This window comes from Scophthalmus maximus, chromosome 19 (assembly GCF_022379125.1).
Source record: "Scophthalmus maximus strain ysfricsl-2021 chromosome 19, ASM2237912v1, whole genome shotgun sequence".
In the NCBI taxonomy this organism is placed as follows: domain Eukaryota; kingdom Metazoa; phylum Chordata; class Actinopteri; order Pleuronectiformes; family Scophthalmidae; genus Scophthalmus; species Scophthalmus maximus.
Window position 1 is genome coordinate 14,200,382 of NC_061533.1, and position 26,593 is coordinate 14,226,974.

At 41.2% G+C, this 26,593-nt stretch overlaps 2 protein-coding genes across 3 annotated transcripts in view; one reads left to right on the top strand and one right to left on the bottom strand.

Moving 5' to 3' along the window:
* Positions 1-119: 119 nt before the first annotated feature.
* iqgap2 (IQ motif containing GTPase activating protein 2) overlaps positions 120-26,593 on the top strand; it is a 32,996-nt gene continuing 6,522 nt past the window's right edge. The window contains exons 1-28 of one of the 2 annotated variants that reach the window (XM_035639239.2): positions 120-315; positions 3,631-3,730; positions 8,905-9,061; positions 9,711-9,788; positions 10,740-10,816; positions 12,837-12,904; positions 13,777-13,890; positions 14,051-14,229; positions 15,012-15,099; positions 15,355-15,518; positions 16,011-16,098; positions 16,358-16,521; positions 16,682-16,842; positions 18,078-18,202; positions 18,346-18,509; positions 21,741-21,767; positions 22,071-22,161; positions 22,783-22,950; positions 23,046-23,188; positions 23,513-23,683; positions 23,982-24,065; positions 24,227-24,298; positions 24,386-24,455; positions 24,577-24,785; positions 24,951-25,103; positions 25,230-25,393; positions 25,893-26,117; positions 26,441-26,581. In XM_035639239.2, coding sequence (XP_035495132.1) covers positions 270-315; positions 3,631-3,730; positions 8,905-9,061; positions 9,711-9,788; positions 10,740-10,816; positions 12,837-12,904; positions 13,777-13,890; positions 14,051-14,229; positions 15,012-15,099; positions 15,355-15,518; positions 16,011-16,098; positions 16,358-16,521; positions 16,682-16,842; positions 18,078-18,202; positions 18,346-18,509; positions 21,741-21,767; positions 22,071-22,161; positions 22,783-22,950; positions 23,046-23,188; positions 23,513-23,683; positions 23,982-24,065; positions 24,227-24,298; positions 24,386-24,455; positions 24,577-24,785; positions 24,951-25,103; positions 25,230-25,393; positions 25,893-26,117; positions 26,441-26,581 — 3,491 coding nt within the window. In that variant the 5' untranslated portion in view covers positions 120-269. The remainder of the gene's footprint in view (positions 316-3,630; positions 3,731-8,904; positions 9,062-9,710; positions 9,789-10,739; positions 10,817-12,836; positions 12,905-13,776; positions 13,891-14,050; positions 14,230-15,011; positions 15,100-15,354; positions 15,519-16,010; positions 16,099-16,357; positions 16,522-16,681; positions 16,843-18,077; positions 18,203-18,345; positions 18,510-21,740; positions 21,768-22,070; positions 22,162-22,782; positions 22,951-23,045; positions 23,189-23,512; positions 23,684-23,981; positions 24,066-24,226; positions 24,299-24,385; positions 24,456-24,576; positions 24,786-24,950; positions 25,104-25,229; positions 25,394-25,892; positions 26,118-26,440; positions 26,582-26,593) is intronic. The other variant, XM_035639240.2, reaches the window with a different exon arrangement.
* f2rl2 (coagulation factor II (thrombin) receptor-like 2) lies at positions 17,235-20,947 on the bottom strand. The gene is made up of 2 exons (XM_035639243.2): positions 20,618-20,947; positions 17,235-20,209 (listed from the first exon to the last, which is right to left on the bottom strand). Exons 1-2 carry the CDS (start codon positions 20,679-20,681, stop codon positions 19,143-19,145), a joined length of 1,131 nt encoding a protein of 376 aa, XP_035495136.1. The 5' UTR covers positions 20,682-20,947; the 3' UTR covers positions 17,235-19,142.

The following is a 26,593-nucleotide window of genomic DNA, read 5'->3' on the forward strand; positions in this document are numbered from 1 at the left end:
GTGCGCGACACGGGGGTTGGCTGCCGCCGGTGACAGTTGGCTTTTTTTTTTATATGTGACGTGCCGAAGGACTGTCCCCCCCCACCACCACCACCACAACCAACCCCCCCGGTTAGTTACCACCACCAGTTCTCAGTTAGCGGTATCTCCGGGGAGGCGCGGCAGACTGCAGGCTGCCCGCTGGAAACGCACTCAACTCCGTCGGCTCTTGGGTTGTTTGCAGCTCAGACACACCAGCGGTCCGCCGGTGGAGGAGGAAACGAGGCAGGATGTACCATGAAGAACCCGCAACTTTACAAAAGCCACGCTATGGAAGTGAGTGTCGCACCCCCCCCCCCCCCCTCCTCCGCCTTCTTCTTCTTCTTCTTCCAAGCTAACGCGACGTTAACTGTGTGTCAAGCTGTGGTACGGTGCCCCCGCAGGGACGTCTGATGAGCGACAGGTGGTCGAGCCTCACCTGGCTGCACCGGGCCGCAGGGCGCCTCCAGCGGGCGCGGCGATGCTCAGGCGCAAATATGAATCTTGAACGCGGTCGGGGGCTGAAACGCGAGAGGCTTCACCATGGAATACTCCTCGGTGGCTGTTAAAACTGAAGCTGTAACTCTGTTTCAGTTCGGGGGTCCCAGGAACTTCTTGCAGTGCCTCCGCATGATCCACTGTGGGTTGTTTAAAAAAAAAAAAAAAAATCTATTTATTTAATGGTGGCAGGCAGCGTAATCAGCCTGTCTACACATTTGGCATTTTTCTCATAGGTTAACCATTAACTGGGGCTTTTGCTGCTGTTGAGAAATCTATAACGGACTCGGTGAGTGCTGGGATGGCAGGAATGTTGCTTGTCAACTGATGTACTCAAAAAAACCCAACAACCCCCACTCATCTTAAGTCTGTCATGGTGAGTAAGGGGTTTACTGTAGATCTCCTGTCACTCGGCCACATCGGTGGGCAAGGTACAGCTCTGAGAGATAACACTCATCACTTATGTCACCGGGACAGTCTCAGTGAGTTCCACTGTCCATGACTCATGCCTTGTTTCACAGGTTGATCATTTACAAGCTGTCTTTAATTTGCTGCCTCTTGTATGCATTTGACCTGACTCACAAGTGCCTCTGTTATGCCCTGTTTTGGCCTCCCCAAAAATGAACCCTGCGGCTAGAAAAACCCCCACAGACTCACGAGCACAGAGCCTGTGACACACAAAGACAACAAACCCATCCTGAGGGTTAAATATAATGCTCAGTTCAAGTGTGTGCAGTCAGGCTCTTCCAGGAAGTGTGTGTGTGTGTGTGTGTGTGTGTGTATATGTGTGTGTGTGTCAGCGTGTGTGTGTGTGTGTGTCAGCGTGTATGTGTGTGTGTGTGTGTCAGCGTGTGTGTGTCAGCAGAGGTAGTGTGTAATGGCCGCTCTGGGGTTGCTCTGCCTCTGAGTTGCAGATTTGCATCCATGTCGGCTGCACAGCTGCGCCGCTGATGTGTGGTCAGACGCCCGGCTATTGTGTTCATGAGGTTAGGACATCTTTGAGGGGCTTTTTTTCCCGGGGGGGGGGCACCACCACCACCACCACCACCACCACCACCATACTTACCATGGGTAGGATTTTGCAAAACGACCTCAGTTCTTTGTGGCTTCGATTACACAAGACGTTGGAAACGTTTCCTCTGAGATTCTGGTCCATGTTGACATGATTGCATCACTTAGTCCTGCAGATATGTCAGCTGCACATTCATGCTGATCTCTCACTCTGCCACACCCCCTTGAATTCAGATATGCTGACCGTGAGGCCACTGAAGCACACTGAACTCACTGCTATGTTCCTGAAACCAGTAAGAGATGATGCTGGAGATACTTTTGACTCTAAACTCTGAGCCAATCAGCTTTGTGCCTAAGCAGAAATCAACATTTGTCTGACCAGATGACTGATTGGCTAATTGGATAATCAATAAGAAGGTGGTCCTATACACACTTAAATATTATGCACTCATTTGGCAGTATTAGGTTCACCTAGCTAAAACTGCAATGCAACAAAATACAAGAGTCCTGCAGTAAATCCAACTCATGACAGTAACAGCGTGCCTTTTCTGCCTAAACTGTTTCAAGGCGGTGTTGATTCAACTGTACGGTCATTTTGGAGGCAGCATTTTTTTGATGCTGTTGAAACAGAGAGCAGTCTATTATTTTGTCATATGAGGGAGGGAGGGAAAGCTAAGTAACAGAAACGCCCAATGCAACACAGACAACTTTTCTCTGAAACAGTTTCAGTTAAAAGTGAACATTAAAAACTTGATGAATATATGATTTTCTCAAGGGGCTTTTGTGCTAGACTGTTTTAGTTTCAGCTGGTTGTACCTAATAAACTGCCAACTGAATGTATGTCAATCCTGTGTAGAGACCCAGCGAACGGATGCAGGTGGCTGATGAATGGACAGGATTTAATGGAGAGTGTTTGAGAGGTTAAAAGCCCCACAGAGGCTTGAATGAACACAATGTGTCTCCCACAGGGAAAATAGTTTTGGACTCCACAGTGCAGTTATAAACACAATATACAATTTGCAGGTATTAAATGAGCGACAAGCGACATCACTGCACTAAGTGAAGCACGGTTCAGCGTTATAGACCTACAACTCAAAAGCTATGCTGGGATTACATTGTTTAAGCTGATCAATGAACAGGTTTATCCAGTTGAATTTGGATGTTTGAATTAACGTCACGTGTGGACAAAGGGAAGATTGACTCTGATGTGTGTGTGTGTGTGTTTGCATGCATGCACAATGTGTATTTTTCATTGTTTAGACATCCTTGAAAGAAAAACAAAAACCAAAAAACAAGCAAATACCATGTGAAAATGCAGCTGCTAGTCTGTCGACAAAACTCAAGACGGGGAGCTTGGTCCATTTGGAGAAAGTACCTGACATTGCCCCTTCACTCAGCCAGAAATAAAGGGATATGATTGGATTAGAGCTAGAAATATTTTGAGGAGGGGGGTGGATCTCATTAAGCTCCAGGTAAAGGTCAACTCTCAGCAGAAGTCAATTATCAGTGGGGCACCCACTAAGACCTTTTAATGCCCCACATACAGGGGCTCAGTGGAGCATGCTTTGTAGTTCATGTTCAACAAGCTCCTAAAAATGAAAATTAATCTCCTTCAACAGTAAATATCCCTGTAGTCTTTGTGTTTTTTCTGATGTACATGCTTTAATAAAATGAAATTGGGATTAATTACCTACACTAAACTTATACATTCACCTGCTGCAGGCTCATACTAAGAATCAACAAAATAATTTTATATTCCGGGTGCCTCAACTTATAATGAACTTTGAATGTCAGTCTAATAGACAACCGATGTTGAACCTGTACAGTCCACAAATATTTGAAACAGCCTATTGTATGGATAACTAACTGTATAAAAATATGAAACCTACTGAAGTAATTGTGAATGACTAATGCAGGTAATAAGAATCTGATTCTGGACACTGCACTGGCTGATCGTCTTAATGAAGTGATCTGTACTGGGATCACCCAGACCTATAAACATGTAACAGTAGTGTTTATTTAGCAAAACACACTATTAAGTCGAATAACGGATGATTATGAAATGAAAACATGATTTTGATGTTTCTTTTTCTTTTTCTTCAGCCATTCAGGATGATGAGAGGCTGTCAGCAGAGGAGATGGATGAGAGGAGACGGCAGAATATTGCCTACGAGTACCTGTGTCACCTAGAGGAGGCCAAAAGGTAAGATGGGAGGCGACGCGAGGAGCTGACGGGGAGGAGGGAGAGAGGGATGAAGGGGAAAAACCTTGAAGATAAGAGGAGCTTAATGGCAAATGCTTACTAAAGCCAACCACTTTCCTTCAGGTTGTTTGCCTTGTCACATCTCGAAGCTCATGGAAATACACTGGGTGTGTTCTTGAGTCTACACTCAGTTTCTTTTTTTTAATGTTTGATTATGTCTAACAGTTTCGTAATACATGTGTGTTATGCAGATATCAAAGTAGCAGGAAGTGGTTGAGAAATTAAGTGATGGAGAGAAAGTGAGGGGAATGCAATAAATAATGGAACAAAGCAGTTTGTGTTTAAATAATGTTTGTGGAAGCAAAGGGCTGTAGTTAGATGACACAGAGCTGTAAGCAATGTGTGTGATTAAAACAAGGGAGGTGCTGACTGAGTGGAAAGAGAGGCCCTCCTTTGGACTGATGAAATAATCAAATACAAATCTTGAAGGTTTTCTCAGCAGGTTTAGTGAATTTGAAACAATAATCTTTTTTTCATTTCTTTTTCAAAAGTTATTCTGAAGACTACAGACATCTGATAGATACTTTTTTTATCTTCTTGTGAGGTGCCTGAGCAAAACTAAAACTAGCTAAAACTAAACCACATCCTGACTTGTTTGTCATTTGTACAGAAAGGAACAGGAAGTGTGACTGTCTCTTTTAACGCACTGATTTTGTGAGAGCCCCTCCCTGTTTTAAATTGATTCATTCCCAGGATGGATTATTTAAGGTCAAATCCATTGTAGCACAGATTACTGTTTGACAACTGAACTTACACTTTGACTCTGTAAAGACTGTTTGAATAGCCCACATTATCTGCTTATGTCACAGGATAACAAGGGTCTACAGGAGCAGTCAGGCTAGACTAGGCACATATTCTGTCATCCCTTACAATCAGGCCACATTGTGACACATTTGTCTTATTTTAGTGTGCTGATAAAAGTTTAGTGGAAGGCTGAGCTGAGCTGCACAGAGACAGTTTGGAGAACATATGCTTTAGTGACACACTCTGGTCAACCTCAAAATATCATTTATTTCACTGAAGTATTTGCTTTCTATTTTTCTGTCATACTCCCAGTGCTACTGACTTGTCCCTCTTTCCGGTTAATTGTGCAACTGAGCCTCTATTCTGGGAAAGGTGTCAAATTAGATTAGGATTAAGACTGAACTCTAATGAAGTCGTCAGCAACAGAGAGCATGGGATTAGGCTCTGCTCTCTGGGGTCAGGAGTCAGCAGTTACTGAAACAAGGCAGCCATGAGGAAGCAACTTCCTGATGTGAAATTGAGTGTAAGATCTTTGACAAAATTATTAAATTTTCTGCTCAAACCTTTCACGTTTTTGACTGGGCACATGCAAGGAAATGTTACCTTAACATTTTATAGGAAATATGGAATAATTGGTAAATATATATGACATGAACATGATCTTTCTTTGTCCATTATCTGTTTATCTTGTAGAGGAATGGATTAAAACAATCAGTTACTTAATCAAAGACAACCTGAATTGGCATTTTGACCTGTCATGAATAGAAAAGCATGAATGTTATTAATATCATTTATGAGCCATCTGTTGTATTCCACACTTAGCCATCACAGTGTGTCAGTCAGATAGTGCTCACAATAAAATGTTTTATTATTTACACCTTTGCTTTTCCTAGAGGACAGATTGGAATAAATCTGGGTCTGTCCGTAGACGTATATGGTCCATATGAACCACATTTAATTTGTTCCAACCAGAAATCTTTATTGCTCACATGCTTTGTTGTTCAAAGTCCTCTTAACTTTGTTGCTAACACACACCGACACTGGCACACACGCACACGCACACACACACACACTCTAACAGGACTTTGTACCCTCACTGGAGAGTAAACAGCAGAATTTTTGGATGGGGAACATGTTGGTTTTGCTTTGACACAGGACCACTCCTGTATTTTGTAGAGCAGCGAATGATGGCATCCTATTTTTTTGAAGACACACTACCCCCACCTCACATACTAAGTCACTCTCTTTGCTCCCACACAGGCACAAGCACAAACAAAAACTCATGACCAGCATGACTAAGCTACATGACGCAAGGAGACTCTCTGTGTAGACAGAAACCCTGTAGCTGAAAGCAAAGGAGTGTAGCTTACTAATAATGTGAGGATGATGTGACAAACTTGAGTCAAACAGTCCAGAGAGCTGCGTTTTGTTTAGCCCGGTGGGTCACAGATTGGACAATGACAGGAAGGCTTGTTTTAGAGGTTTGTAAACAGGACCACTAGTCTGTCCTGCTTCAGGAGACACATTCTACCTACATTGTTTTAAGCACAGGAAGTGAAGCTCTGTTACCCATGCAGGATGTTCTTTTAGACTGTGTTTTCATGTTCCCGCCTACAATGTTTTTCACTTCCTTTTTAAGTAATTTCAAGCGATTCTAAAGCAACACACGTTTTGTAAAATTAAGCGAATATTCCCTCACCGTCCGCTAGCTGTCGGTTCTGTAAATCACAAACAAAACAAATGGTGCAGGCTGCACCAACAACACTGCGAGTGCAGTTTGCAAACATCACTCGTCGATACCTTAAGAGACCTGCTAGCTGGTGGCGCTGCAATGCTGTGGTTTTGGCCTAATGGTTTGCGCATTTACCCCTTACCCCACGACCCGGATTCACGGCCCAGCAGGAAGCAGGAAAATCCCAACAACAACAAAGAGAGAAACAAGCACTTAAGCTTCCTGCCCTTTTAATATTTTGCCTCTATGGTGATGTGAGTAATTTGTAAAAAACCTATGTCTGAATCTGCATCACTATTTTGCCCCGGCTGGTCTCAGCCATAGACTGTATATGAAAAATGGACATGGTATTCACTGGTTGCAAGAAGAAGTCAGTTTCTATAGAGGCCAATGAGAAAATTACCCTACTCCTCACTTGATTTATAATGTCAGTAAACATTTTCCTGAGGAGTTTATAGTCTCAATCTCTAGTTTCAAGTCTTTGTCAATACAGCATGATGTTCATTTCATAAATTATGGTCTCATTTAGAGTAAAGAAGACAATAAACCACTGTAGCGTGGATACAGCATGATCGACAGCTGGTCCGTCCAATCGGTGCATGGTTGCAGGTGTAGGTGGGAGCGCAGTGGACGAGCTGTCAGTCAGACCATCCCCCAAATTTTACATCCGGTTTCAAAAAAGCCTCAATGGCGCTGATTAAAATGTGTGTTTTTGTGTGCTCTGTATCCGTTTTGTTGTCATTCACTGGACTTTTCCTGGCAGGCAGCGTTGTATGGATGTTGAAGGTAAACGGATGTAGCATTATATTGATGTAGATGCTTGATACCAGGACCAAAAATGCTGTTCCTCAACATCTGTGTTGGTGATCAGTTTTGGGAAGACAGCATGTGTCAACTGCCTGCTAATCTTAACCACACAGACAGAAAATTACCCTCACTGATTTTAAGTTAAACAAACTTTCGAGGTTTGGATCTCTGACAAAGTGCTGGAGAAGCATGTGATCATTTCTTGACCCTCGACCCCAAACCGTGACATTTGATCAGAACCTGTAATATGATGCATTCCTCTTGGTATTTCTCAAGATATTCTACAGGAATACGTGGCTCATGTCACATGTTGTAATATTAACTCACCTTTACAGAGCAGATGCAGCGGCCTTCTTTACCATCTGTTTGCTAAAACGCTGAAGTATGACGTAGATCATCCTTTCGCATCAGCTGACATAATTGGTTACACGCATGCCTTATTGTTTGAGCTACACATATCACTGGTTTCATATTAACAGTACATGGTGTGTTGTGGTTGTCCTTTATGTGCTGACACTTGTTTTTAGAGACTGGGTCTGTTCAGCACCCACATGGCCTTAATTAACCTAAACATGGTGTCCGTGGGCATGCATGTGGGAGGGAGCGCTTTATTGTTTTTTTAGACTCGGAGAAGGCAGCAGTTGCTGAGCACCGCACACTTTTACAAAAGATAAACTCAGCCGTAGGATGATGAGCGACACTTTGTTTTTGTTTTAGTGTGGAACCATTACTGTAGGACTGAGGTGGGACCATAGTAATAAATATGGTGTCACACTTCCAGGCAGTAAGATAATGTGTAACAGATTTTCAGACCATGATGATTCATTGTGCTCACAAATCATTCACTAGCTCTTTGGAATGTATTTTCCCCAATGTAATACCTCTGGGGTGAGTCTGGAACGGACTGCTGCTCTCAAGCCACGGTTCAACTTTCTAAGGGAAATGACATCAGTTAGAAAGATGATCAGCATTATTTTTAACATAAACCGAATATTCTCTGTTCAGTTTTTACTTTTACAAACATTTTTTACCAACATTATTGAAGAGAAACTCGTAAGACCTTTGTCATTGAGCAGTGTAAGATTAGGCTTTAGTTTAATTGAAGTAGTATCAGATTATCTCGCTCACTGTAAATCTCTTTTACCTCCAATTGTCCAAATAAAAACTACCTCCACATGGACTCGCTCTTCAAATCTGTCCACAGCCCCCTTCCTAAAGCATTCTGGGCCCAGTGTAGGTGTTGCCTGTAACAATGCCCAGTTCTCTCGGGCCAACAGACTTCATTGTTGCTCAGTTTAACCAAAAACCTGTCCGTTAGTTGTAGAAGCATTTATGGCATTGTTGGGTAATGAATATATATTGTTGACCTGGAGTTGTGTAGCCTGGCGTCTTGTCCAATAAGCACCATTTTAATGAATCCCAGGCTAATATCTCAGGTGACAGGGTAAACAGACACTGGTGTTTGTTTATACTGTGAATGAGTAGCACAAAATGGTATTAATTTTTAGAGAGATGTCAAACTGAAAATGAAATCTTAATCACTGTAGATTTGACAGGAAATGTTATCCATTACTTATGATAACAGTACCACATAATGAGTGTTTTTCCCCCTTTATTTCTATTCACCTCGGAGAGTTGAGAGATGATTGGAGATGTTATTCACTTTTAAGCTTTTACATGATGCCATTAACAGACTCCCTAAGACTTAAATTATTATTTTATTTTGAGATTTGTTATAAACTGAGCTCAGTTTAATTAGCATGAGATGAATATTAGAAATGATTATGAAAATCCTCTGTCTGGTCTGGGGCTGACATGTGTATACTTTCAGGTGGATGGAGGCCTGTCTCGAGGAGGACTTACCTGCTACCACAGAACTGGAGGAGGGACTGAGGAACGGCGTCTACCTCGGCAAACTTGCCAATTTTTTTGCTCCAAAAATGGTTTCAGTGAAAAGGATCTATGACAGAGATCAGGCCCGTTATAGGGTAAGTCTTCTTACCTTCTTTTTTCCTTCCCTCGATAAGTAAGGTCATAGTTGTGCTACATTTTCATTCTTCACCAGCCTGCACCATAGCAGACGGGAAGACTGTGTCCAGATGTTTCAGACACTTCCTGACAGTTTAAACAGTTTTACGCTGGAAAGGGAGAAATATGGCAGGCGAGAGCCTCAATGTACCGCCCACAACTGAGTCTGGTTCTGTCAGAGATTTCTCCCTGTTAAAAGGGAGTTTTTTCTCTCCACCGTCGCCAAATGCATTGCTTATTGTGGGATTTGTTGGGTTTTCCCTGTAATATTGTAATATTGTAATATTGACCTCACTATGTAAAGTGCCTTGAGTCAATGTATGTTGTGATATGGCGCTATATAAATAAAATTGAATTGAATTGAATTGAACATACAACTTTGCTAAAGGAGTTAGACACAAAAGTGGATTTTTAGCCTGACTTTGAGCTTGTTTTTTTCCGCTTTTGAATTCTTAACAAACCTTATCAGATGCTATTAGCAGTTATATCATCAGCTATCATATTATGTATACATATAATCTGTAACAAACTTCTATCAATGTTTGCCAAAATTTGCCTTTCCACTTAGTGATGTAGTTGAATTTCTGCCTGTCCTGTTTTCATCTCCAGAGCAAAGGGCTGCACTTCAGACACACTGACAACACAGTGCAGTGGCTCAGAGCTATGGAGTCCGTGGGCCTCCCCAAGGTAAACCATCACTAATGGAGACACTTGTTCTCCTTTTAACAAACAAACAAACAAACAAACATGTGCAGTGCACATATTTATCTGAGCCTGTTTTCACATTAAGAGATTATAGCTGGGTTGTTTGTTTTTTTAACAGGCAGATGAATTAAAAGTTATAATCTGTTTATATTTTGGGAGATTTTTCTTGGTAAAAAAGTATATCCCTTCTGAATCTCTGAAACATTTGATTGAGGATGGATCAACACATGCATTCAACTGGAACAATCTGAAATACAAGGTCAGGGCTGAGGGCATGCCAGAGCTAAAGCTGATTAAACAGTCCTCATCAACACAACACCATGTGATCAGCAATAGTAATCAATCATTCATGATTGCAAAAGTCTTGACCTGTTTTTCAGAAGAATCCTCCTTAGGACTTACATGCTGCAAATTGTTGAGTTGTTTATTCATCGCAGATTTTTACTTGGGAGAAGGTTGTCTTTTTTTCTCCTATTTTTGGCATTGTAATGCTTTTTAAAAGGCTTTTTTAATAAGTAATCTTTCATGATCTCGGTGGTATAATAGATGTCTTGCAAAGTCTTGGATATGGGTATAAAGCCATATATATTTTTTAGGAAATGTGAGATGCCCATGACAACCAATTATGCACCATTAGCAGTGGGCCAACAACAGAATGAAAATAAAAGATAGTCCAATGCAATATCAGTGGAGTACAACTGCAGTAATCCTCAGTATTTTAGAAATTGTGAGCTTTGCAAACTTTACTTTATTTACTGTACTGCCGTTGCCTGGACAGTTGCCACTATAGTTCACAGGTGTTTGTATTCTCATGTGAAGGATGGTATTATTTGAAATGGATCCTGTGCTCCTGTTCAGTCACAGCAGATTACAGAGTGCCAAGACACTGATAAAAGACGAGTGACTGATTCCCATGGTGGTCTCTAATTTCAGATATTCTATCCTGAAACGACAGATGTGTATGATCGCAAAAACATGCCCAAGGTGGTATACTGCATACACGCACTGAGGTAAGACATAAAGGATAAAAAGCTAGTGATTTTTCACTTTGCTGCCCTCATGCATTTCTCTGTTATGACAGTACAATTGCTTTCCCATCTTTAAAATCATTTGTTTGCACAAAGGCAGAGTACCAAGTAGTTTTTTCCCCTCAAGGTGCCAAACCTGACTATCGAGTGTAACTTCACTCCTGAGAGAAATTAATGAATTTGGTAATCAGCCTTTTGGGTGGAATACGTTCAGCAAACATTTAATTTGTTGAATAAATGTTGACTTATTCATGTGTGCAGCTATAGTCTGCTTCTGCTATTGATACGGACAGCTCCCTCACTGTCTAAATTAGATTAATTTCCTTCCAGTCAATGGTTATGGCAGACAATGTCAAACACTTTTATTTGACTTTGACATGTAGAGGTTATTTTTCTCTCCTCTGTGTAGTGCATTAAGCCAGACAATTTGAGGGCAGCTCATATGTAGAATGAATGACAAATGTATGAAATTGTTTAAACTAAGATTTAAAAAAAAAAATACTGCCTGGGGTTCATGCATGTTCCTGTAATTTATTTGACAAGAGGAGAACTAGTACTTAGCAAGTGAAATGAAACAAGAACTGGAAAATGTTATTCCTACTTGTAAGGCAGTTAAATACAAACTTAATGTATGTATGATTTTTAATAAGTCAAGGTTGTACTATACAGCACTGAATTTAGCTGTAGCCAACTGTTCCTGCAATGCTCTGCATGTTCACACGCTTCCAGGGCCTGAATTGTGTTTGCTCAAATAATTAAGGCCTAAGTATGAATCAAACTCAGTTATTTGAATATCTGTCACTCAAGTTTGTTTTGAGCAAAATGATGAACATAACCACGCCTTTGTCAATGCTTCAGATGTGTGAAAAACTTGGGGTTTTATTGTAACATGGGGGACTTTAGCATTTCAACTTAAGCTCCTTGCTTTTTTCAGCTGAGACGACTTTGAATGTACCAAAGTCAGTTTTATCTGTCTGACCCTTCTAGTGAGCCAAACACAGATCGAGGGAGTGGTTATCTGAGCTACTTGGATTGTTTTCTTTGTTGTAGTGTTTTGGTCATGTCCTCAGAGAATCGGTTTCCTTCCCTCCTTATGCACACACGTGCTCTTCCTTCCTACGAGTCCAGCTTTAAGTCCCACAAGAGCCGAGTGAATACTCTGCATCCCTGGGTACAAACACATGCAGCCACAGAGGCAGAGCAGCGGATGCTCCGGCACAGTCAGTGTGGTGGAAAATTGAAATGGAGAATGATATAGCTTCTCCTGACAGAGTGGTTGAGACACAAGGTTTGATTTGTATTTAAAAAGAAGAGGCGAACATGTAAAACAATGGGGATCCTCAGTCTTTAGAGATGTAGTTGCTCCAAGCTAGTCAGCTGATATGTCTGTAACCCCTGTGGCATGTAATCGGCCACCTTCATTAAGCCCAGTCAGCTGTTACTGTGTTTGTATCTCACACTGAATCAGCTGCCTGAATGTTAAAACATTACCATTTGCACAAGCAGAGTTTAGATAGTTGTCAAAAGCCCCCTATGTCGGAAGGACAGAGTGCGTTTCATGTTTACACACACACTGTGACCAAAGGGCAGAATAACCAGCCTCTATAACAACTCCTTTCAGAGTTGTGTTGAAGCCAGACCTGCCTAAAATATCTATAATTCATTACCACTTATCAAGTACCTGCGGCAAGATGAAAGTTTAATGAGGTTTCCAGTCACCTGGTGGTTGAATTTGTTGCTCAGTGGAGGACAGAGCCATCAGGTAGTGGTGGTTGTAATCTCAGCCAACACTACCCCCCTGTGGTGTTAGTGGGACACCACAGGGGGGTTAGCCACAATTTATCACGAAAGAGGAACAATCTAAATTAATCTAGAGTTTCACTGTCATGATATCAGACTGTTATTTAAGACAGGCTACAGAATCTTTACATTTTTTTCCAATGCTTTCTTAAAAATTTTTAATAAATCTCAATTTATTTTATTTTACTTTATTTTATTGCAGCTTGTACTTGTACAAACTGGGCATTGCACCACAGATTCAGGACCTTCTGGGGAAAGTGGCCTTTACAGGTAGGACCTGTTGAAATCAGTATACATACAATATCTCACCAAAACACAACAAGTTAGCATTGCTTTTCATCCACCCAGAATATAATACAGGGGAATATAGTGTTCATGTGCGTCCGTATATTTCGATTCCAAAGCAGAGCAAAGAAAAAACTCTTTTGATGAAACTTCACAATTATGGTAATCAGGTAGTGAAGTTTGCAGGGGGGATATATCATATATATTTACTGTATGTTTAAGTTTTTCTCTACTGCTTATGCACATTTTCTTGTATTCCTCAAAATACTGAGAGCATTCACCACAGCATTTTATACTCAGGAGCACAACCCTTACCCTATGATGCTTCCTTGTGCCTCTATGACGTCTTACTGATTCATGTCCAGTATCTGTGGTAGCTACGTAGATGTTTCAGCCCTTCTAGTTTAATTGCATATGATAAACAATATCTGAGGAATTGCATGTGTACACTTTTACGGATGAACTTGAATTCTAAGATTCCTCCATTATCAGTTATTTGAAACATTTAGGTTTGAAAGGCTATGACCACAGGCTCCAATATTTTGGTTGTGGATTGACACAATGAGCATGCGGATGAACATGTCAATTAAACAGAAAAGCAGTTTCCAGAGGTTAACATAGTGCATTATTAGATAATTTAAAGATACTTGGACATTTAACTTCTGAAAGTAAAATATGCTTACAGAAGTAAACTTTGTTTGGAGAAATGTGATTCTCATTTGATGATTGTGCCAAAAAAACTGAGAACTACTGTAAAAGAAAAATAAACTGTATAGTGTACAGTGTATTTTAACCTTTACCTTGCCATAATCTGTTACCACAATTTTCCCTGCCATTGGTAAAAATCTGACTTCCAGAGGAGGAAATCAGTAACATGAGGAGTGAGCTGGAGAAGTATGGTATTCAGATGCCAGCCTTCAGTAAGATCGGAGGTATCCTGGCCAATGAGCTCTCTGTGGACGAAGCTGCCTGTAAGTCTCTCTGACCTTTTGACTAGATTTCTATTGATGTTTTTGAAGGAGATCTCAAGAGATGAAGTGTTAGCAATCTGACATAGTTGTCTAATCTTGTGTTGTTTCCCAATGTCTTGTTGGCCAACACTAAAATGTTCATACACACTGTTATCTGCAGTGCATGCTGCTGTGATTGCCATCAATGAGGCAGTTGAGAGAGGTCAGACATCTGTGACGATGGGAGCCCTGAATAATCCTAACGCAATGCTGAGGAACATCCAGGAAGCTCTGGCCCAGGACTACCAGGACACATTGAGCCAGACTAAGGCTCGTAAGCAGGATCAGTCCTTAGGGAGGGTAAGAAGACTAAAAAACACCTCAGTGACCTCCAAAGTTTATATTATTATATTTATATTATTAGTTATATTATTTCTATCCTAATTTACCAAATTATTACTGTTTTTTTCCAAATACAATGCTTGGTTAACTTCTTTGTGACTTTACATTACATTCCTTTAGATGACGTACAATAAGTGCATTCAACCATGAAGATATAACCCTAAATCTACGAGAATCGTTATTGTCTATGACACATTCAAAGTTGCCTCTCTGTTTCACTTCTTTTCTGATTCATACATTTTCTGTCACGTAAATGTCATTTAAACTAATTTTTTCATCACTTAATAAAAACAACTTCCTCCTAAAGACACTGGATGCAATGTCACATCTGTATCCACCCCCGGTTGGGAATAGGGTTGCAAAGATAACAATTATTTTTAACTTATCATGAGTATACTTCCAAAAAACATTGTTTTAAAGAGTGCAAAAATGTGAACTTGACTTGAACAGGTGTTTTCTAACTAAACTGCACCGATGGCTATATTAGCAGAGGAGGCCTCTGCTCTGAGGTCTGAAAGGGATTTGCCTGCACTGACTCACTCCACTTACCTTGCCAGCACATTCCAGTGGCTGCAGTGTCAGCTGTACTTCACCAAATGCTAACTCTCTGCATCATTGGGCATCTCCCTTCCCATTCTCTTAACAAACACTGTAGAAACAGCCCCCCAATTTCCGTAGTTTATTCTGACCAAGTTAAAAATTGAAACAAATACCAAATAAATGCATTTATTTTCCTTTAGAGTTCCTCAATTGCTACTGAAGAAAGAGATGTTTATGAGGAGTTGCTTACACAGCAGGAGATCCAGGGCAGCATCGACTTTGTGAACAGTAAGAACTTTCCCTCCCATGACCCCTACATGCTTTTTTCCCACAACATTGTCCAGCACCATAAATACATGGTGGGGAAAAAAACTATCTGTGTTCTGTTATGGTGCGTATGAATACAGGACATCTGAAGATGCAGTTCAACCTCTAATTTGAGATGTGCAGTTTAATAAATTGTTTGTTTTAGAATTTGTTGGAAAGATGCTGAATAGAAAACACATAATCATCCCATTACATTGGTCTTCCCTTTGTCTCCAGTCCAGGCAGCAGTAAGGCAGGTGAACGAAGCGCTGTCGACCCAGGATGAGGCTGCTCTGCTGTCTGCACTTAGGCTTGAGGCTCTGGCCCTGCTGGGTGTTCAGGAGTCAAACTGCCACTGGTACCTGGAACATTTTACCACCTACTGCCAACATAAATCCAAGGTAAATTTTGATCAGTTACTCTGGGGCCTTAAGAGCCAGAGCATCTCTGTTTTGTTTACAAGCTGTCAGTTAACTGTTTTTCTTCAGTCCTTGTACATATACACTTAATAAACAGTTAATAGATGGCTAAAAAATAATTTTCTGACCACTTACAAACCACGGATCATATGAATTCATTTTTGAGGAATGTATTTAAAGAAGAGGTAAAGGAATTGCTCAGCAGTGCTTTGGCTGTGGAGATTTAGTGTAGACATTTATGAAGGACTGTAGCTGCTGCTGTATTGCTGTTTCACTACTCAGGCAGTGAGCACACTATAGAAAGTAGTCTAATCACACCTTCAGAGAATAAAAAAAAAAAACATCAGCCACTCTAATGTCAGTTGGAATGCAGTTCTCCACGTGTCTGTATGCTCCAAGGCCCTGCATTAAAGCATGCTGAATAAGCACAGGATGTCAGTGTTATCTCTCTAGCTAACTCTCATCTTGCTGCAGGATGGAGGGAGGGCCGTGATGGTGGACAAAGAGGAGATTCAGAGAGTTGTCAGCTCTTGCAATGACTTTGCAGAGGCTGAGAAACGAAGTAAGCACGTTTTGTAACTTACCATGGATGTGTATTGGCATTAATTGCTGATCAGTTGAAAAGTACCCCTACTAGTTAGGTTCTCAATACTCTACTATTAAATACAGCTCATGATAAATATTTAATCTAGGGTTTTCAAAGCCATTTCCGTGTGTAATAGTATTGCAGGGTGAAAACATAATTTTCATACTGAAGGTACTTTTAGGAAATTGTATTAAGGTTACTTCAAACTGTCTGTGACGGTCTTTTTCTTGACCAGAACTCGAAGCGGTTGCTGCGATCAACACCGCCGTTCGTCTCGGCAATGCAGCAGAAACGGCGGAGGAGCTGACGAACCCAGAGGCCCAACTGCCAATTGTCTATCAAACTGCTGCCAACCTCTATCAAGCCGAGCTTTTCAGTTTACAGCTACAAGGCGGGCGGGTGAGACATCATGTTTAATATTATGACACTTACATCAGGACCCACGTACTCTTAGAGATATGCTTACAAGGTTCGGGGATATATGCATTTATATGTATCTACAGTATATTGCAGGTAAATGTCAGTTCATGCTTGTGATCCAGACCATTATGTTCATTAGTCTGGCCTGAGTCATGAGGAGCTGAGTGTAGCTGTGGAGATGCTATCGGCCGTAGCAGTGCTGAATGAGGTGCTGGACACCAAAGACCCACAGGCTGTGATTGAACAACTGACTGACTCTCCCCTGGGCTTCACCAACATGGACCAAGACAACCTCAACAGGTAAGATGGCTGCAGGACGAATAGCTGTGGACTACTGGGGAACAAAAGGTTTCACTGACAGTACACTAAACAAGTTCTTGGAAGGAACACCAATCGTATGTATACGTTTGGTAGCACGTCTCTGACTGCAGATTCAGGCTTCTGTATTGGCAAGCATTTGTCTGACATTTGTCCTTTAGCAAAACACCAGGCTTTACCACCTCAAGATCTGTAACTGACCCTAGACACCTTCCCGGCCTCGCTCCCATGTGTTAAATGCGTGTGGTTATCCTATTCTATTTTCTGATAACTGTTTTTTTTATTTTTTTTTTATTTTTTATATGTGTCACTTGCAGAAGTTGACTGTTACGACCCAGCTCGTCTGGGGAAAGGGTGGTAAGATAAAAAACAGATTTTGGTGGTTTAAATAAAATTATTTATTGTGAACAAGAAAAATACGAGAGCAGCAACTGTGTGTCTTACCTGAGGGAGGGGAAACAGGACAGGTGGATGCTGTTTAAATTAAAAAACCAAATGAGAACTCTATAAAAAGCAGAGTTTACAACTAATCCAAATCTCTAAGAAATAAACAGAGTGAAATCAAAACCTAATTCTGAGTAGAAAAACAAAACACATTAAAAACAGCACCACTGTTCGTAGTGTAACTAACAAAATCAAAACTCTAAAAGGTGAAAGTGCACAAATCAGTGATTACAAAACTAAGCCATTCCAAATCTCCAGTTCCCAAACAAAATTAACAAAGAGCATCTTTACAAAACACAGTAAGAGCACTCTGCTCGCTAAATCTCTCAGTTCTATGTGTACTGCCGAGTCAGCCGCCGCGAATGATGAGTCCGGTCCACTTTTAAGAGCAGGGTAACTCATAATTGATGGAGATGATTGAAGCACCGGACCAGGTGCCGCACCAATCAGGACTACAGGAACTCCAGGCTGCGTCCAATCCCGGTTGAGCTCCGACACATCCTGCTTTACATGCTTGGATTGACAGGTTAAACACAGAATGGAGAGAGGGGGGGGGGGCTATGGCCATAACATTGACTTATGGTGCTATGGTGAGGAGATATTAATCTGATTAAAAGATTGAAGTTATAGGAAGGATGTCTTTAGGTTTTAAGTTGTTGCAATCCAGGTTTTTTCTCCACTGTTACTTTGTCAACACCAGGCTGGGCTACTGAGTTGCGACTCATTTAATGTCATGAAACCGTTCTGAAACTCTCCATGACACTCTCCTTCAGGTATGCTGACACACTCATCAAGGAGCGAGCTGAGTCTCTCGCCAAGGGCCAAGAGTTCCTCACCTGGAATGACGTTCAGAAGTGCATTGACACGGTGAACGTTCAGGTCCACGAAGAGCATGAACGTAAGGAAGAAATAGATTTTAAGTTTACGTGTTGTGGCATGTGCCTCCTCCTGTATAACTAAGCAATTGGATTCCTTAGTGTTACAATGAATTAAACACAGTGACTGGTCAAGTTTCCAATGTTTCTTGTGCTTTGCCTCCAGGCATTATAGCCATCGCTGAGATCAACGAGGCGCTTAACTCAGGTGATCATCAGCAGACCCTTACAGCCCTGCTGCTGCCTACAGCCAAGCTTACTGGGGTGAACCCAGCCACAGCCAAACACTACCATGATGTCCTACAATATACCAAGGAACTTCTCTGCCAGGTAATTTAACCCTGATTTTAAAATTTTAGTTAGGACTGTGGAGAAATGTGCTGCTTGTTACCGTATTTTTTTCCTTCTCATCAGTTTTATTGGAATCTCAAAGCAGCCTTCCATCACTTAAATGACAGTATTTATGTGACTACATTTGTATGAATGTGAATTACTTCATTGTTGATTTAGAACTTGTATGTATATATTTATATACATACAAGTGTATATAAATATATACATACAAGTTCTAAATATGGTTGTCAACATACATAAATAGAGTATGTTGACAACCATAAACTACTATGTTGTTTTGTCTTCGTAACAAAACAACATAGTAGTTTATGGTTGTCAACGTACTGTGACTGTCATCAAGTTCCCAATCTGAGACTTTGCTCCGTGTACATGATATGCTTGTATAGGTAACACAGGTCACATACATATTCCTTCTCAGACACAGCACACAGACTTTGTGCTACAAAGATTGTTGTTGTTTTGGACGTAACAGAAATTGTAGCATTACCCTGTCAACGTCACAGTGTCCAGTTTCAACTTTCACATCTTTGTCCCTTGTGCTTCCCTGCTGTGTCCTAACAATGGTCCACAAAGGACATGCATTTTTTTTCGGCGGGGGGACATCCAGTCTCATGTCATAACTGCTGGTCTCTGAGGTATCTCACGGAGGGAAATGAACTGTAGCTCTGAGGCTGGCGTCTTGGAAACGAGCAAACACAGGAAGGGATCTAGACAGCTGTGGAAGCAGCAGAGACACACTGCTACTCTGTAGTATCCGTACAGTCTGTCGTCCCCGCTGGAAAACAGACGGATGTGGTGGGCGATATGCAGGATGCCGCTGGGCAAGAAACACACCACAAAGATGATAAAGACAAGCGTGCTCACCCTGATAAAAGCTCTCCAGTCACACCCAGATTGACCTAGGTGGTATACCACTGCCACGTGGGCATAAATACAAATCAGGAAGGGAACAATGAATCCCAGAAAAACTAGCATCAGTCTGTACTGCATCAAACTGGAATGGGATTTTTCCTCCAGGGGAAGTACATCATGGCAGGTGGTGACTCCCAGCTGGGTAATCTGGTAGCTCTGCCTGACAAGGAGCTCTGGCACAACAGCAGCCCCAAACAGGAACCAAACAACCAAGCATGTCCCCACTGCCAGCGTAGTCTTAGTCAGCCTTCGATACAAAAACGGTCTGACCACGGCCAGGTAGCGCTTCAGGCTGATGCACGCTATAGTTTGAGCCGAACAGTAAACATTGCCATAAAACAAGGCTGTGATGAGCCGGCAGGAGGTTTCCCCAAATATCCAGTTGTTTCCGTTGAAGTGGTAGTGAACACGCAACGCCAGGGAGAGCAGGAGCAGCAGGTCGGACAAGGCCAGGTTCAGATAAAGAACTACTGTGGACACGGACTTGGCTCTGAGTCGGACTCTGAGGAAGCCCAGAATGTAGGCATTGGAGGGGACTCCCACGAGCATGGCCAGGATGTACGTCGAAGGTATGACCCTGGTACTGAGGATCCCTGTGGTGTAGGCTGTCACTGGGTCCTCTGGGTTCACATAGAGCCAAGGGTTTGAGCTGGGATGGAGTCGGGCTGGCAGCTGATTTGTGTGGTTAAGTGTGTTCCTCCACCCCTTGAAGGTTTTTGGTTTTACAACCGATGAAATGTTTGTTTTGGTCCTGGGTCTATTACCTACAAATGGAGAGGAAAAACGAGATTTATGGCTTTAAAGAAGCGCAGAGAAAAACACATGACTTCAAAGTCATGTGACTTTCTCTGCAAAAAACAAGCAATTTTATCATAAAATTATATATTTCAACATTTTAAATTTGCGGATTTTGCATTGTGTTTATAGCTGCGCCAAAACACTCAAACCTGTATTTTGTAACTTTTATTTGGGAAACAAGTCCCTTAGCAGTGTACAAAAATTACTTGTTTCAAAAAACCAACAAATAATGGTGCGTTCAGACTGGACGCATCGCAAATTTTCGCATCGCGTCCAGTCGAAAAGCACCATTATAACTGTAAATATCTAATTTTGGCTGGCTTAAAAAAAGCTTTATAAAATCACTTTTATAGTATTGATATTAATACACTTACCATCATGCTGAATGGTCTGCACAGCCAGTAGACAAATAAGTAATCCTGACACAAGGTCTGCCATGTCACTCTTCAGTCTGTAGCCCAGAGTTTTTTAAGGTTTTCTTGTTGAGGTTCGTCTTGATGTTGCTCCTTTTCAGTAAATTCACGAGTTCTCCACCGGTGAAATGTGCTGTCTAGCATCTCTACGGCTCAACAGCAGAATTGATGACAGTGTGTGCTTAAGCTCGCCTTCCCGGCTAGTGTATGTGGGATGTTTGTCTGTTTGTCTGGTGCAGTGAGCATGTTTCCTGACCAAGCTTGAAAACTAAACCGCCCTCTGCCTGCGTCAGCTACAGCCCACTGACTCACTGGGGTGGGAGGACACTGCTCAGTGGTTTATAAACACCCGAACAAATTTAACTGGTTAGGTTTAGGTTATTTGGGGGGTTGGTATTAAAACTAACTTGGCTTTCACATTTAATGAGAGGGGTAGTGTTTATCACCCCGGGTCTTGAATTGAAATAAATCACTACTGGGTTAAGTTTGTAATTGTAAGCTCCTGTATGAAATTATATGATAATCTTCTACCACTTTTGCATTATTCAGCAGTTGGAGCATGGATGTATTACTGGATAATGTGTTTCAAGATGGAGCCATTTTATTTCAGTTAAAATTTATTATATGAAATGTATTTTTCCTGGTTGGTTTCAGTTTTGCCCATTAACGTGTCTCTGGTTCGTCACATAAACCCTGAAATGAGGCCATTTACACAAAAATCAGGACAAGCTTTTGGGGTCTCAGGGGATTTTATTTTTTAAATTGCATTATTGCAATTGGGAACAAGAATGATGCTGCTCTCAAAACACTTTTAGCTTGCTACAGATAGAAACAATGGAGCTATTGCAGTCTGCTCAATTAATGGGGACTTCCGTCCTGTTGGCCTTTTGGCCCCCGCCCCACCAGAGTTCTCTAAAATTAGTCTAAAAGCTAAATGGAAAATCAGGCTGAATAAACATTGCTTGTGCCTCTTGTGATGGTTAGTGTGTGTTTTAATACAAAGTGGTCGCTTGAGTGGGGTTGAGGATATGGTGTGTGTGTGTGTTTGTAGTGTAACTATTGTTCATTTTTTCCTTTTCCTCAGCTCTTACCTCTGGACTCAGGGGAAATGGTACTGACTATTATTTGCTGTTGCTCTAGCACCAGCTTGAGTGTTGCTAGTTATCTGTGTTGCTATGAAGTGCTACTGCTATAGAGCTTAACAGTACATACGCACAAATCCACAATCCTAACTTGATGAATTTGCAATTTGAATGTCTTGACCAAATTCACTTAAAAAGATTTAAAATCTGAAGTCAAGTTAGTATTGTGCTGCTGCTATGCATGAACAACGCCTTGTGTGGCTGAAAGAATTGTTTGGACTTTCCCTTCTATAAAGAAGAGAAATGACCTTGTACTTTGTCTCCGACTGCAGAACTCTGGAGATGAGTCTGCAGTACTGTGGCTGGACCAAATTCAAGAGGCCATACTCGCGGCCAACCAGGATGAAGAGGAGGCTCTCACATGTACGTACCCAGAGTTGAAATTCACTGAGGAATATCAAATGATGGACACATAAATAACAATATTCTAATTGTCCGTAGGATGTGCATTATTTTCAGATCACTGCACAACTCTCACTTTGCAAGTTAATCACTTTTCTAAATTGGTGCTTGTTTCAGTGCTGCCATGAATCTCAATACTGTGTCTTGTGGTACAAAAGTGATAATCTGGCAGTATTTGTACAAGTGTCATGGTTGTTGTTACTGTGGCAGATGTTGTTTCTCCAAACTTCTCTGCCATCTAGCAGTTCAGCCTTTTGTGAGTTTATGGATATTTGACATTGCAATTATGAAACATCATGCTGCTGAAACTATGAATTAGCACTTTGGTACAAATAATTTCATATGAATTATTTGTTGAACTTTTTTTCTTTGTACGAAAATGTTTCCTTTTCAGGGGCATATTTTCCTATTCAGTTACATACATGCCTTAATGAAGATGTTCTGTGTGTTGCCATTGCTGTCATTATCCCATTGGCATTATTTACAATAATGTTGTGTATTATCCCCTCCTCACTGATATATTATTTTTTCACTGTGTTGTTTTTTAATGTTCAATGGGTTCAATCTTGTTTGTTTGGCCAGTGGCTGGAGCAGTAGCTGATATCAACAGTAACGTGGCTGAGGGAGACTCCCAGAATACACTGAAGGCTTTGCAGGCTCCGGGCGCAAGACTGAAAGCTGTGCTGCCTGAATGTGCGGACACCTACCAGGCTGAGCTGGTGCAGAGACAAACTATCAGTGCTTCTGAAGGTAAATGACCCTAAAAGTATCATCATCCAGGAAGGATGTTGGTTTTCTGTCAAATGTTCATTGTGTCTAAAGGGGAACTTTCTGATATCCCCCAGGCAACACACATAGTGAGTGGGTAAAACACTGCATCAAGGACAGATATGACTACTACTATAACCTGGAGACTGGACAGGGCACCTGGGAGGAGCCCGAAAGATTTGAACACAATGGTGGCCAACTCAGTAAAGAGGAAGTCCAGGTGTGTAGATTCACTACTCAATTATGTAATGTAGTCTGTCCATACTCGTCCCTTTCAGAGCCCTTTACTTTCACGCAATTTCATTGTGTTGTAGATTTTTGCCTATCAGTCTACAGTACACTCAATAATCAATAATGACAAAGTGAAAACATGGTTCTAGAAACGTTTTCAAATGTATTAAAAATCTAACTCATAAATCTCTCAATTCAATTTTAAAGATTTGAAATTAAATAACCCCAAAGTGTGCAAAAAGAATGAAGGAGTCTGTTTACTTTCTGAAGACATGGTACAGTACATAATTGAAAACATGCCTTTTCCCCTCAGACTGCCATCAGCTGCGTGACTGCAGAATATAACAGGGAACAGTTATGGTTAGCCAACGAATCCTTCGTGACCCAGCTGCAGGCCAGGGTCAGAGGTTATCTGGTCAGGAAAAAGCATGCCCAGAGAATGGAGTATCTGCGCCAACAAGAACCAAATGTTGTGAAATTGCAGGTATGTGGCTCCAATCAATGAGTAATTTCAGAAATCGTGTCAAGTTCAGTGATCCCTGATGCAGCTTTGGGTTGTTGCAGCAGGAATAAATCGAGTATCTTGATCTTAAATGAAAATTCCCAAACCAGAAAAATACACATAAAAACTGACGCTAAATAGTGATACAACCCAAATCAGACCCATAAAAATTATTGACTATCCACGTTTAATAATCCATGCTGTGGTAAAACTGATGTAACACACAACTTTCTATGTTTTTTTCGCGTGTATTTTTTATCATATTTTTGTCTCCTTGCAGGCTTGCTGGAAGGGTTACAAACAAAGGAAAATACACAAAGAAAGAATGAATTTGCTTCAGAAAAATGTTGCTTCTATTGTCAAGGTGAGAAATCAATTTTAAAAAATCGAATCGAGTTGATAAAAAAACTACAAAGCTACGTACCCATTTCTTGTAATTGGCTCCTCGGCCACAAACTAAGAATATCATCGTACCTGTGAGCTGTAAATAAAATCAAACACCTTACATTTATTTGATGTTTTTAGATCCAGTCCTTGGTGAAAATGTGGAAAGCCAAACGTAAATACAATCAGAGGCAACAGTACTTTAAAGATCATGTGAGTATCACTTCAATCAGTCAACATCCTTCGGTTTTGTGCTGTTTGTTCATTTTGTGTAAGTCTCATTGTTGTCTTTGATTTTAGGAGAAAGAAATTGTGAAGATTCAGGCTTTCCTAAAGGCCAACAAAGCCAGAGATGACTACAGAACCCTCAGTGAGTCAAAAAGCCATTTAACATTCCTGCAGTAAGCTTCGGAGATGAGGTACATCGTGTGTGTTAACAAAATAGTTACTGACCAGTACTTTTACAAATTTCTCTGCGTGCCAAATCTTAGCCGGGGCCAAGGATCCTCCTCTTTCAGTGGTGCGCAAGTTTGTCCACTTGTTGGAGCAGAGTTCCCTGGATCTGCAGGAAGAGCAGGAAGTGACAAGGCTCCGGGAAGAAGTGGTCACCAAGATTCGCTCCAATCAGCAGATGGAGAAGGACCTGAACCTGATGGACATAAAAATTGGATTGCTGGTGAAGAACAGGATCACTCTGCAGGTTGGCAACCCTAAAGAGACGGCATAGTGTGATTTTGATGTTGGCTGATGTCATTGCTTGGTGATGGCGTCTTTCAGGCGGAAGTTCCTAACACTGAACTTTGATTACAATTATTTTATTATATCTTAGCTTCGTAATTCATTTGATGTTTGTTTCTTTTGAAAGGATGTTGTGTCCCATAATAAGAAAATGAAGAACAAGAAAAGCAAAACGAGTAAAGATGACTTGACTGCAGGAGACAGACTGGGTATTAAAGGCCTAAATAAAGGAAAACGAAGGAAACTGGAGGCCTACCAACATCTCTTTTACCTGCTACAGGTATTACAAAAAAATATGTCTACCTCATCAATCCTAACTTAAATTGCAACTTACATCCTAAAAAAATGTCCAAGTCCACATGCAGATACAAACTTAATGTTAATCCTCTTCCCCCCTCACTTTCAGACCAATCCATCCCATCTGGCCAAGCTGATCTTCCAGATGCCCCAAAACAAGTCAACTAAGTTTATGGACACTGTGATCTTCACCTTGTACAACTACGCCTCCAACCAGAGAGAGGAATACTTACTGCTCAAACTCTTCAAGACTGCTCTGGAGGAGGAAATCAAGTGAGAACTGCTGTACCTAGTTCACACTTGATAGGAAATCACTATTGTTGTGATATAATAGATAGATAGATAGATGTACTTTATGATCCCAAACTGGGATTTTCTGGTGTTAAAGCAGCAGGTATAAGGCACAAAACACACCTTACAACATTTTTATAAAAAATAGAAGAAATAGAAAATGTAAAAAAAATGTTAGAACGGCAAAGCTACACAAGAATGAGGAATATAAATCTAAAAACATTAACATAAAATAGTGCAAGTATGTGCAATTTGTTACCCGTAATATGCAGAAGAACGTGGAAATATGAAGGTGCAAATGTGCTGGGACTTGTGTCACGCAGAGTCCATTGTCAGACAGAGGTGTTGTACAGTCTTGTGGCAGGAAAGATTTCCATTAGAATACATTTTGTTTGTGTAAGTGAACGAATAGAAGACCATTCTGAATACATGTTTCGTGGACACTACTGATCTACTGTACCATCTTCTCCGTGTGCCTCAGTTCTAAGGTGGACCAGATCCAGGACATAGTGACAGGGAACCCAACAGTTATCAAGATGGTGGTGAGCTTCAACAGAGGTGCACGAGGCCACAACACACTCAGGCAGCTGCTGGCACCTGTGGTCAAAGACATCATAGAGGACAAGAGTTTAGGCATCAACACCAACCCTGTGGATGTGTACAAGTCCTGGGTCAACCAGGTGGAGACGGCTACTGGGGAGGCCAGGTAGGTGCCAGCGGGGGACAATGATATATAAGATGTACAGCATGAGATTTACTTGTTCTTTGTGTGGTTATACTACAAAAAGGTTTTTTTCTTTCTGTCAGGAGAGCAGGCTTTGAAGTATAACCTGTTTTAGCCCATTGTGTGTACTTACAATTAATCTTTCCAAAGCATACTATTAAATTGTGTGTCCACCTGGAACCTCTGTTTTCCACTTATTTCAACATCTTAACTTCCCCGAACCCAGTACCAAGGAACAATTTTCAACGGCAATGTAATGATCATCTTTTTTTCAAACATGTTTGCCTAATGTTGTCTTCACTCAGCAAACTGCCTTATGAAGTGACTCCTGAGCAGGCCATGTCACATGAGGAAGTTCGCAACAGGCTGGAGGCTTCAAGTCTGGCTTTACGGACTGCTACAGATAAAGTCTTGAACTCCATTGTGTCCTCACTGGATAATATCCCGTAAGTTTTGCA

Excerpts from the sequence above, each read along its gene's own strand:
- f2rl2 (XM_035639243.2), bottom strand. The coding sequence starts at position 20,681 with ATGGCAGACCTTGTGTCAGGATTACTTATTTGTCTACTGGCTGTGCAG. Across the intron at positions 20,210-20,617 it reads GCAGACCATTCAGCATGATG|GTAATAGACCCAGGACCAAA; the intron begins GTAAGTGTATTA and ends CTCCATTTGTAG.